The sequence below is a fragment of the Cottoperca gobio genome, unplaced genomic scaffold (genome assembly GCF_900634415.1).
Source record: "Cottoperca gobio unplaced genomic scaffold, fCotGob3.1 fCotGob3_223arrow_ctg1, whole genome shotgun sequence".
NCBI lineage: Eukaryota > Metazoa > Chordata > Actinopteri > Perciformes > Bovichtidae > Cottoperca > Cottoperca gobio.
Genome location: NW_021166855.1, coordinates 154,856 through 167,355, shown reverse-complemented (window position 1 = coordinate 167,355; position 12,500 = coordinate 154,856). Strand labels below are relative to the sequence as shown.

The window sequence follows — 12,500 nt, the reverse complement described above, 5'->3', positions numbered from 1 at the left end:
CATGTTGTACACACTACAGGTGAACAGGTCATACATGTTGTACACACTACAGGTGAACAGGGTCATACATGTTGTACACACTACAGGTGAACAGGGTCATACATGTTGTACACACTACAGGTGAACAGAGTCATACATGTTGTACACACTACAGGTGAACAGAGTCATACATGTTGTACACACTACAGGTGAACAGAGTCATACATGTTGTACACACTACAGGTGAACAGGGTCATACATGTTGTACACACTACAGGTGAACAGGGTCATACATGTTGTACACACTACAGGTGAACAGAGTCATACATGTTGTACACACTACAGGTGAACAGAGTCATACATGTTGTACACACTACAGGTGAACAGAGTCATACATGTTGTACACACTACAGGTGAACAGAGTCATACATGTTGTACACACTACAGGTGAACAGAGTCATACATGTTGTACACACTACAGGTGAACAGAGTCATACATGTTGTACACACTACAGGTGAACAGAGTCATACATGTTGTACACACTACAGGTGAACAGAGTCATACATGTTGTACACACTACAGGTGAACAGAGTCATACATGTTGTACACACTACAGGTGAACAGAGTCATACATGTTGTACACACTACAGGTGAACAGGGTCATACATGTTGTACACACTACAGGTGAACAGGGTCATACATGTTGTACACACTACAGGTGAACAGAGTCATACATGTTGTACACACTACAGGTGAACAGGGTCATACATGTTGTACACACTACAGGTGAACAGAGTCATACATGTTGTACACACTACAGGTGAACAGAGTCATACATGTTGTACACACTACAGGTGAACAGAGTCATACATGTTGTACACACTACAGGTGAACAGGGTCATACATGTAACTAACAGATATCATGAAGCTTCCCCACTTCATGACTCACATCAACACAGTTTATATTACAAGTGTTTAATATGTACATGAGGCGTTATGTAATGTAGCTGTGGAGAGTTTACATCTACACACACAGTTACAAACACACACTCTCATGTTCTCATGTTCCTCTCGTCTGAAGAAGACGAGTTCTGGAAGATAAATAGATTAAAGTCTTTAGACTGAGCAGCATGCAACATGTTTCTGCTGTAGGGATGAGAATACTTCCTCCAGCTTTACTGCTGGTGAACAACCTTCTCTGTTTCTCTGTTTTCTCTGCATCAACAAATCTGGAACATAAATCTGTAAATGCAGACATGTCATGTTTGACTTCCTATTGTATAAAACATATAAAGTTGTTGTGTATCTGTGATCAGATAAAGCATAAGTGCTCTGCTCCCTGCAGCTCTCCAGACCGTATGTAGCATGTTTCCTGCACCAGAATCAGGTCATGCCGATAGCTTTTCTGCTGTTGGCTGCAAGAAGTCGGGCTGCGGTGCTGAAGCACGGCTGTTAGCTCGTCTCCCTGTGAAGTGATTAACACATAATTATATGCATGGGTTGCATAACAGACAAGTTACAGTCGGAGCAGAGGTTTCATAGGCTGTCATTTAATGAGAGATGTTTCAGCTCGCATACAACACAGGAAGGGATTACTGCAGGGGGAGGCCAGGGGCCCAAAGTGTACGTGTAGCAACCAGGAGGAGACACAACGTGACTACAAAGAGACACAATATGACTACAAAGAGACACAACGTGACTACAAAGAGACACAACGTGCCTACAAAGACTCACGACACAACATGACTACAAAGAGACACAACATGACTACAAAGAGACACAGAACGACAACAAAAAGACACAAAACAACTACAAAGAGACACAAAATGACTACAAAGAGACACAAAATGACTACAAAGAGACACAACATGACTACAAAGAGACACAAAACAACTACAAAAAGACACAAAACAACTACAAAGAGACACAAAATGACTACAAAGAGACACAAAATGACTACAAAGAGACACAAAACAACTACAAAGAGACACAAAATGACTACAAAGAGACACAAAATGACTACAAAGAGACACAGAATGACAACAAAGAGACACAAAATGACTACAAAGAGACACAACATGACTACAAAGAGACACAACACGACTACAAAAAGACACAAAACAACTACAAAAAGACACAGAACGACCAGAACCTCAGCGTCTCCTCTGTCGGCCCGGGGCCCCGTAGTCTCATGGTCCAGCATCTATAAGTAACTCAGGCTCGGGAATCTTCTCTGCTGGCTGTGGATCAACGCCTCATTATGGAAACAGAACGTTTTAGCAGCATCTTCATTTATTTGTCTCTTTGTGTCCAGCAGCAGGCGGCCGGGCTCTTGGTCTCCACGTCTGCCTGCAGACTCACTGTGTCTCCCTGCTGCTCGCCATCAGACAGATCGCTGTCACAGAGCATCATGTGTTGGACAAGGAAGGCCCCCGCCTCATCAATATTGATATTGTCCTATAAACGGTGAGGGGAATATGACTCAGAACATCGTGTATGCATCTGTGGAGTTAGTGACCCTTGGCTGCACGTTATTCCTGCGTGTTAATATTTGAATACACTTTATGAGCAGGCTGTATTATCTACGTGCTAAAGTTCACACTGTCACTGTCAAGTAAAGGGAATATGTCAGGAGAGTGAATATTACTAAACTGAGCGGCAAAATACAGTTCAGCACTTTACAAAAGCCAAACCAGACATTAGTCTAATGAACACATTACACACGTGACGCAACAAACAGCAACATGAAAACATGAAAACCTTTCTCTAAATTTGGTGATTTGGGATCTTTCAGATCAACTGTTGATTTATCTGGATGCGTTGCAACGAATATGAAAAAGTAGGTAATTTTATCAGCACATGCAAAGCTGACATTTTGCAGAAACATCTATGATACATATATACATATAACACAGTGTTACATGAGCATGTGCAGAGAGTTTGTGATGTCACATCAGATCTTTTATTCTATGTTTCTGTTTCTGACTCCATGTTTGTTTTTGTATTTGTTGTTAATCCTGATTGAGGTGAGATTCCTTCTATAAGGTTGTTTTTATTCTCACCTGCACAACATCTTCTTTTCTTTGTTGTATTGTGCAAACAAATTAAATCTGTGGGTCGTGTTCTATCACTTTAAATCATGCAGAAGAACAAAAGGTGTCATTTACTCTTCATATAATATATATATATATATATATAACTATTTTTCTTTAGTTTCATTTATTACGATTGTCCTTGTTTCTATTTCCATACCACATTTCATTGCTATTTATTTATTTACTTTTCCTAAAGCTGAGAAGTGTCTGCACCTCCCTGCTCATCAGAAACCACGATCACCTTTGCAGACGTCTCAAACCAGCCCGCGAAGCTGTGGTCTTTGCAGAATTTGTCCAGAGAGGACACCAGGTCTCCGTCTCTTCCTGTCATGTCACATTTGTTGGCCAGCAGGACGGCAGGGACCGGGCGTCCCCCGTCCAGACACACACTGCTGTCCAGGTCCTGCTTCCACTCCGAGGCGGCCTCCAGGGTGGAGCTGCGTGTCATGTCAAACACCACGATGGCACCCATGGCAGCTTTGTAGTAAACCCTGGACATCTTCTTAAACCTCTCCTGGCCTCCAGGTGGGAGGTTTTAACACAAAAGGAATTTGATTTGGTGTTTGGTGCATAGACAAGAAACATGAAAATAGAATAGAAAAAAATACAATTAAAAATTAATAGGAAAAACTTAGAGAAAAATATGAATATCGTGACTTTAAGTATCGTAATAATATCGCAATGTAACGTAAGTATCGTGATATATCGTGATAATATCATATCTTGACGTAAGTATTGTGATATCGTATCTTAACTTAAGTATCGTGATATCGTATCTTAACTTAAGTATCGTGATATCTTGTCTTGACGTAAGTATCGTGATATCGTATCTTGACTTAAGTATTGTGATATCTTGTCTTGACATAAGTATTGTGATATCGTATCTTGACATAAGTATCGTGATATCGTATCTTGACATAAGTATCGTGATATCGTATCTTGACGTAAGTATCGTGATATCGTATCTTGACATAAGTATTGTGATATCGTATCTTGATGTAAGTATCGTGATATCGTATCTTGATAATATCTTATCGTAAGTATCGTGATATCGTATCTTGACGTAAGTATCGCGATATCGTATCTTGATAATATCTTATTGTAAGTATCGTGATATCGTATCTTGACGTAAGTATCGTGATATCGTATCTTGACGTAAGTATCGTGATATCGTATCTTGATAATATCTTATTGTAAGTATCGTGATATCGTATCTTGACGTAAGTATCGTGATATCGTATCTTGACATAAGTATCGTGATATCGTATCTTGATGTAAGTATCGTGATATCGTATCTTGATAATATCTTATCGTAAGTATCGTGATATCGTATCTTGACGTAAGTATCGTGATATCGTATCTTGATAATATCTTATTGTAAGTATCGTGATATCGTATCTTGACGTAAGTATCGTGATATCGTATCTTGACATAAGTATCGTGATATCGTATCTTGACGTAAGTATCGTGATATCGTATCTTGATAATATCTTATCGTAAGTATTGTGATATCGTATCGTGATCTTGACACATTCTACAACAGAGATTTCTTAATCTTGACACTCACCTCCAATATCCCAGAGCTGCAGTCTCACCACCGTCTTTGCTTCCCAGACAATAGTTTTTAGAGCAAAGTCAACTCCAATAGATGCTTTGTATGTTTCATTAAAGCGTTTATTAACATAACGCAAGATGATGCTGCTTTTCCCAACGTCGAGATCCCCAATGACTAAAACCTTAAACAGCTTGTCGGTACAAACTGTCCCTGAACTTCCTGCCATGTTGTGTTCAGAAATAATCTTTCATAAAAACTCGGCCTTCTTCTCCAGTTTTAGTCCCATTTTAACATCAACATAAAGTTTTTAATAATCTGCGTTTACTGCAGACGTCTGAACCCTCCGTGTTCCCTTCACAGCTTCCTCTTAGTGTTTCAAACCAAAGACAATCATCTTTGAACTTTGATTCAAAACACTTATTGGTGTGAGCAAGGAGTATGGAAGCCCGAAATGGCCAAAGTTCAACATTTTATTTCCTTCGCTTCCCTGTGTTAACAAGTTCATTTTATTTGTGTTCTTGAGATTCCAAGTTATGAATGTTATCTCGGTATAATGACATCGTTAATTTGAGAATATAACTTGTTTTCCCGGGAAAACATCTGTTATTTGAGGATAATAATCTTGAAAAAACAAATATAATGAACCGTTATCATGGGAACGTTTCACCATGAAGAACATGACACAGAAACATACAAAATATTGAATTTACTAATCAAACACCAAAGTGTCCTTCTAAAAGCTCTACAGTAGATATGTGTTTGAAACGGCAGACGTTACTTTATATTGTAGGTCTTATTCAGAATATCACTAAAGGTAACAGTAGCACTTTATCACATTATACGTTTTTAAGGTTCTTAATATTTAAGAAATTGATCACACAATAAAAGCATAACGAGTTCTTTCTAACACTGTGATGCATAAAGATATCTGAATATCAAAATTCACAATTCATACATTCACGAGACATGTCATCTTATACATTTACACAGTTATGAAATCACATCTAATTATAAAAGATACAAATTTGACTTGCATTTCAAAATAAAATGTACAAAAGCAAGAGAAACGTCTTAATGAAGCTCAGTGCAGCGGCCTGGCAGTCGGGACATGAGAACAAGAAACACCTTTTAAAATCATCAGAGCACATCTGTCTCGTGTCTGCTCACTACATATGAAGCTAGCACACGTTAGCGTAGCACACGGCTTAGTTAAATACTGGACTCTCATTGGTCCATTTGGACATTCTACGGTGTGTTATGAATGTGATTGTTGCTGAGGACGCTCCGAACGTACGACCACGTCCAATCATATCAAACCGCAGAAAGAAGTCCGGTTGATTAAGTTTAAGTTTGTCCATCAGAAAACAACACGGAATATTCTTTTAATATTCATTTGTATATATGTGGAGAGCAGGACACGTTGGATTCATGATGGTTGAACTGTCCCCAGTAAAGACAAGAAGAAGAGAAGAAGAAGACAGAACAAGTAAGAGCTGGAGGACAGAGAAACCACAGAAGAAGACGGACAGGAAGTGAAGGGACACAGATTACAGACATATGAACAGACCGGTTCAGACCCACTGAGGGGGAAGTCCGTCTCCTGCTGCACAGTCACCAGCTGCTAACAGAATATAATGAACTATTGTTCTTAGCAGAAGTAATACCATCATTATTATGTCAACTAAAACATTTTCTTATCAGTATTTTATCAGATTATAGATTATTGATTCATTTAGTAGGTAGCCGTGTAATAAGCAGCATGATGTGAATAATAACCGGCTCGCTGCACATTCTCCTCCCTGAGCAGAAACACTCACAGCTGACCGGCCTTCAGTGTTACGTTCAAGGAACTGATGTTCTCACCGGCTGCAGTTTTTAAACACGTGGAGGATTATGAGACAACGGACCCCCGGGCACAGACATGAGACCCCCCACCTCTCCTCCAGAGGAAAAAAAAACACAGACTTTGTAGTCATTTTGTCTCTTTGTAGTCGTTCTGTGTCTCTTTGTAGTTGTTTTGTGTCTCTTTGTAGTCATTTTATGTGTCTTTGTAGTCATTTTGTGTGTCTTTGTGGTCAGTTTGTGTCTCCTTGTAGTCGATTTGTGTCTCTTTGTGGTCAGTTTGTGTCTCTTTGTGGTCGTTTTGTCTAGACCAGGTCTAAAAGTCTGCTGACCTCTAAAACTCACTAATTAACACTTTATATATTATATACCTGATGAAGCACAAAACCAACAATGTGTGACACAAAACATATTCTCTATCTATCGTATTTGTATATTAAGTTGCCGTATTTAACATCAGCAGACTCATGAGCTTGTTATATCTATTTATATTAAAAAATGTCCACACATAAACAATCTTAGTTGTTTGTCTCATTAGCACAAAACCTATCTAAGTACGGAAGCCCTAAAGGGCCATCGTTCAAACATTTCCCAACAAGTTCCGTTTAATTTATGAATCATTGTTTTCTCGAGCTCTCGTCATCCGATTACATCAGGAAACAACATTTGTCATTTTGAGAAAATTCACCAAAAACTAATAAATGAACCCGTTATTAAAATGTTTGAAGCATGGCCGTTCAGGGCTTCCGTAGTTACACTAAAAGCTTATGTTAGCATATAAATATGTTTGTAATAGGAAGATGATTTCACTATTGTAGACAACATCTAAAAGTTTCAAATGCTACGCCTTGTTGTTCATCAACAGCTACAGAGTGATGACAGCATGAAGTACAGGAGGGGAGAACGGGGGCTGTCGTCACACTTTCTACTTTCAATGTGTCATGAAAGCTTCATCTGTCGGGAGGAACGAGGAGACCTTTCTCTCTTTCAGCTCTTTCTGTTTAAAGATCTGGAGCCTGCAGATCTGTAACATACCAGTTACTAAATAAAGAGTTTGGGATGTTCGGTCATGTGACACGACGTCGGTAAAGAAGCTTTTGGTTTCATACTACGGACGCAGTCTCCGGGGGAAAGTCATGTTGTGTCACATCTGATGTCCGCAGGGCGTCAAAGGAGACGCGTCATTTATCACTTTCAGCACGTTTGGGCCTTTAGTCCTGAAATTACCTCGTCGCTGACCTCTGACCCCGGCAGCGCCTCGAGGGAGTGAGATCTAATGAGTGTGACAGCCTGCCCCGTTCTCCCCTGCACGGTACTTAACATGCACGCTCACAGAGTGGAGGAGCTTTGCTTGTAGTCTCTGAGGATGGCGGAGGCATACGTCACATCAGTCGGGGTGCACAAGATGGACTCAGAGATCGGCGAATTGGGGAAGGGGCTCAGCGGAGGAGCGGCGCAATCTCGGAAAGGGGACGGAGGCATCAGAGTCGGAGAGTCCTCCCCGGCTAACTTGACGTCCAGTGAGTCGTTGTCGGCATCGTGAATCTGGGCGTTGTTGTACATGTAGCCGTGCAGGAGGCCGAAGAGCTCCTCCTCCTCGTCGTACGGCTGCAGGTGCAGAGGCAGGAGGGGCTCCTGCTGGATGAGGTGGGCCTGGTGGTACACGGACACGCCGCCGCTCACCGCCTCGGGCACTCGAATCATATCGCGGCGCTCGGGGATGTTGAATTTACCCACCAGCACCTTTTCCTGCAGGCACTGCATGACGGCGTGCTGCGGGATGATGCAGTTTGTCCGAGGTGCGTACAGCTCCACCTCCTCTTGCATCAGCCCGCAGGCAGGAATCTGCCCGTGGGGCCTCATGGGGGGTGTGATGGGGGGGTTGTATCTGATAGCTTCGCTCTCGTCCTCCTCCGCCACGTTGTACAAAGTCTTGGTGCTGAGGTCTGAGAAGTCCAGTGCTCGCTGCTGGCAGGCGTTAGTTAAGGGTTTGATGACAGCCATCTGATTGGCCTCCTGCCGCTTCACGTGCACTGACAGTCTGTGCCACGTGTGACCCCCCCCTTTGGGAGGATGTCTTGCACCTGGTTCAGACCATGACACAGACTTTCCATTAGAACTATATGAACAGAATAAAGACGGCTGTTACTTCACAGGTGGACACAGGACAACATTTCTGCTTCGTGTCACAAACTCTCTGAAGAAATATATCTGATGTTTGGGGCGACAGCGAATCTGCAGGTCGTAATATATATAGATATATATATATAATATATCATTTTATCATCTTTCTCCTCATTACTCTTTCATATATTTATGCAGATAGCACAAATTGTTAAATAGAAAAAGTATTAAGCAAAATAAAAACAAATAATAATTACAGCAATGAAGAAGATTTTGGGAGCCGACTGGAAATATATATATTTATATATATATAAATATTTATATATATAAATATATATATATATAAATATATATTTATATATATATATATATATATAAATATATATTTATATATATATATATATATATATATATAAAAATATATATAAATATATATATATTTATATATATTTATATATATATAAATATATATTTATATATATATATATAAATATATATTTATATATATATATAAATATATATATATATATATATATATATATATAAATATATCGTTACCTTATTGTTTTCCTTATGACTATTATTATTATCATTTTTCTAACCTCATTGGCTACTAATTTAAAAAAAGTACATTTAGTGCTCTGAAGATGGGGGGGTGAACACATTCACTTTGTAGAACCTGCAGAAACCCTGGGTCTGTGCCGTGACCCCCTCCCTCAGCACACAGAGATGCTCGTTTTGATGGCGCCTTCAGAAGGTTAACGGCTGTGTGCATTGAGCACTGACCTAAATCCAACAGGTGTCCGTGTGTAAGTACAGCGAGACGCCGGGTCCCTGCGGTGAAACCAGCATCCCTGCGGTGCGTCGGGAGCAGGACCGCAGACTCAGTTACTGCACCTACCTGCCGTTTCCTGCGTTCTTCTTCCTCTTGAACATGTTAAGCAAGCTGTTGCTTCGGCAGGCGATCTTGCCGTCGCCCACGTGCATGCGCACGGCGTCAGAGGTGGTGAAGGCGCTGCGCACGTTGCGCTCAGGTTTGCAGATGATGATGTACATCTTGGGTGTGAACATGCAGCCCAGAGCGACCGTCACACTGAGGCTCACGGAGAACGACGTCGTGATGATCTTGTAGTTGCTGCCGAAGTAGATGGGCACGAAGGCCAGCCAGATGATGCACGTGGTGTACATGGTGAAGGCGATGTACTTGGCTTCGTTGAAGTTCGCCGGGACGTTGCGGGTCTTGAAGGCGTAATAAGTGCAGCTCATGATGAGCAGGCCGTTGTAGCCCAGAGGAGCCACAACGCCCACGTTGCTGGTGTTGCAGATGACGAAGACCTCTCTGATGCTGGGGTAGGATTTGACGGGCTCGGGCGGCTCCATGACAATGAGCGTGACCTCCAGCGTGAGCTGGACGCTGACCAGGATGGAGGTGATGACCACTTGAGCCCAAGCGCTCATGAACCTCGGTTTCCTGGTGCAGATCTTCTTCTTGCTGCCCGCCAGAATACGAGCGATGCGGTTGGTTTTGGTCACCAGCGCGGAGTAGCACATGGCGGCCGAGAGTCCGACGAGCAGCCTCTGCAGGTAGCAGGAGGCCACGGTGGGGTGGGCGATGAGTGTGAAGGGACACAAGTAGCCCAGGAAGATGCCCGCCAGGATGATGTAGCAGAGTTCGCGGCTGGAGGACTTCACCACAGGCGTGTCTCGATACAAGACGAAGATGAAGGCAACAAAAGAGGTGACCAGGATGCCCAGGCAGGAGAAGACCACCTGGATGATGGACTCTGGGTTGCTCCACTCCAGGTAACGCAGGGGGATAGTTTCACAGCCTGAGGGGGTCAAACACAAACAGTTTATTACAGAAGCTCAGCACGTTTCAGCCTCAGCGTGATCATCGAGAGAAGAACTGACTACATAAAAGGTCATTATGGGCAGAATGAACTTTAGTGAGACAGAGTTTAGACTATTTATCTTCCAACTCGTGTTCTTCAGACGAGAGGAACATGAGAACATGAGAGTGTGTGTGTAACTGTGTGTGTAGATTTAAACTCTCCACAGCTACATTACATAACGCCTCATGTACATATTAAACACTTGTAATATAAACTGTGTTGATGTGAGTCATGAAGTGGGGAAGCTTCATGTTCTCTGTTTCAACCTTTAGTGTCAGACATTTAAAACCAGCCTGAGAAAATACAGAAAGTCTCAAAGTGGGTTTTTAGCTCAACTATAAATAACCCCCTTTGTACTGAGCCAGGACCGGCTGGGCTGCAGCCAGCGTGGGGGGGGGGGGGGGGGGGTGCAGCAGGACAAAGACAATTCTCATGGAGCCAAATAAGAAACAATATAACATCCAAGTTATGTTGTTTTATTTAACGGCAGGTGGCAGAAAACTGCACAACCATCGTCTTCATGTCGTCCCTGAGTAAAGTTCTCAGGGTGGATAAACGAAAGAGGGTGGAGGAGGGTTGAGGAGGGTGGAGGACGGTGGAGGACGGTGTCATTAAGAAAGAGGGTCTCGTCTCTGAAGAGGGGGAAGTGGGCCACAGGAAGTAGGGCTGCTGTCGGTGATGAATGGCTCTCAGGTGTCAGAGGCAAGGAAGACAGAACAGGTTCATGGAGACATGCTGCAGAAATGTTAGCAGGACAGACTGTGTGTGTGTGTGTGTGTGTGTGTGTGTGTGTGTGTGTGTGTGTGTGTGTGTGTGTGTGTGTGGGGGGGGAATATGTTAGAAATATGTTTATTCACTTTAATGTTAGACTCACTAAAGTTCAGGTGCTTTAAACAAGTCCAACACATTTGTGCGAAATACAGAACAAATAAATATGAGCCTTAAACTAACCCTGTGTAACCCCCCCCCCGATGGTGCAGCTCACCCTCCAGCTGCTGGTCGGGCCACCAGCCCAGCTCGCAGGCCTTACAGGTGAACTCGTCCTGAACCACCTCGTTGTCCTTGCAGGCCGTGCAGATCCAGCAGCAGCTCACCTCGCCCTTCCTGATCACCTGGTGTACACGGGGGGGGGGGGCAACTTTAAATATTCAAACATTTTTACACTAAAGATAGAAAAGTGGAGAAATAATTCATTGTTTTCTATCATTTTGACTTTTGTTATTAACTTAATAAGAACGTTTCGGTCATAATACGATATATAGCAACAATTTCACAAATAATCACAAGTAAACTTTATAATTTGTTTCTATTTCCTGCAGATAATCTGGATTAAAACATTAACATCACACTAATACTAACAGCTGCAGCTGGACGATTACAACTCTTTATTAATGACCAATTAATGTGCAGAACTGCAGATAACAAACATTTATAACTTCATTAAAATCAGTCAACGTGTTTGTTCCCAACCTGGCAACCCACAATGAGTTTAACCCTTCATTAATAATGCATTGCATGTTAAAGTGTTGCTGGGACCTTGATCTCTCCTCTGGAGCACGGCTCGCTGCACACCGAGCGCACCATGTCGCTGCGGTTCATCTGCATCAGCTCCTCGTCCAGACTCAGCGCGCCCTCGTGCCATGAGCCGATGTTGATGTAGTCGTAGACCCCCGGCTCTACGTGCTGGAAGTTCATGATCTCGTACCTGCCGGTGGACAGAGAGGCCCGAGGTACAGCAGGGATCCCTTAAGAGACTAACATCATTTAGAAACAAATAAAAGGAGCCAAATCCTGCTCACCTGCCAGGTGAGTCTCCGTTCTCATCAAACCATATGTCCTTTCCAGAAACTCCTGCGAAGGACGTCTTTAGCAGGAAGTCCAGAAGGTGGCTGCCATCGACGGGCTTCATGTTGTCACAGAGCCCCACGTGACCCGGGCAGAGCACCGTGTGCATGTCGTGCAGCCCGTGGGCCATGGCGTAGATGGCGTTGATGACGAAGCCCATCTTGCTG

At 42.6% G+C, this 12,500-nt stretch overlaps 2 protein-coding genes across 4 annotated transcripts in view; both read right to left on the bottom strand.

The window, feature by feature from the left end:
* The window catches only part of LOC115004928 (ras-related protein Rab-38-like), a 9,701-nt gene extending 4,829 nt beyond the window's left edge, over positions 1-4,872 (bottom strand). Inside the window, exons 1-3 of the mRNA XM_029426678.1 lie at positions 4,643-4,872; positions 3,317-3,594; positions 2,374-2,437 (exon numbers count right to left, since the gene is read on the bottom strand). Coding sequence (XP_029282538.1) covers positions 2,374-2,437; positions 3,317-3,594; positions 4,643-4,856 — 556 coding nt within the window. The 5' untranslated portion in view covers positions 4,857-4,872. The remainder of the gene's footprint in view (positions 1-2,373; positions 2,438-3,316; positions 3,595-4,642) is intronic.
* Positions 4,873-7,785: 2,913 nt separating this feature from the next.
* The window catches only part of LOC115004925 (metabotropic glutamate receptor 1-like), an 18,599-nt gene continuing 13,884 nt past the window's right edge, over positions 7,786-12,500 (bottom strand). The window contains exons 7-11 of one of the 3 annotated variants that reach the window (XM_029426674.1): positions 12,288-12,500; positions 12,025-12,193; positions 11,474-11,600; positions 9,498-10,425; positions 7,786-8,591 (exon numbers count right to left, since the gene is read on the bottom strand). The exon at positions 12,288-12,500 is cut by the window's right edge and continues 34 nt beyond it. In XM_029426674.1, coding sequence (XP_029282534.1) covers positions 7,802-8,591; positions 9,498-10,425; positions 11,474-11,600; positions 12,025-12,193; positions 12,288-12,500 — 2,227 coding nt within the window. In that variant the 3' untranslated portion in view covers positions 7,786-7,801. The remainder of the gene's footprint in view (positions 8,592-9,497; positions 10,426-11,473; positions 11,601-12,024; positions 12,194-12,287) is intronic. The other 2 variants (XM_029426675.1, XM_029426676.1) reach the window with 2 other exon arrangements.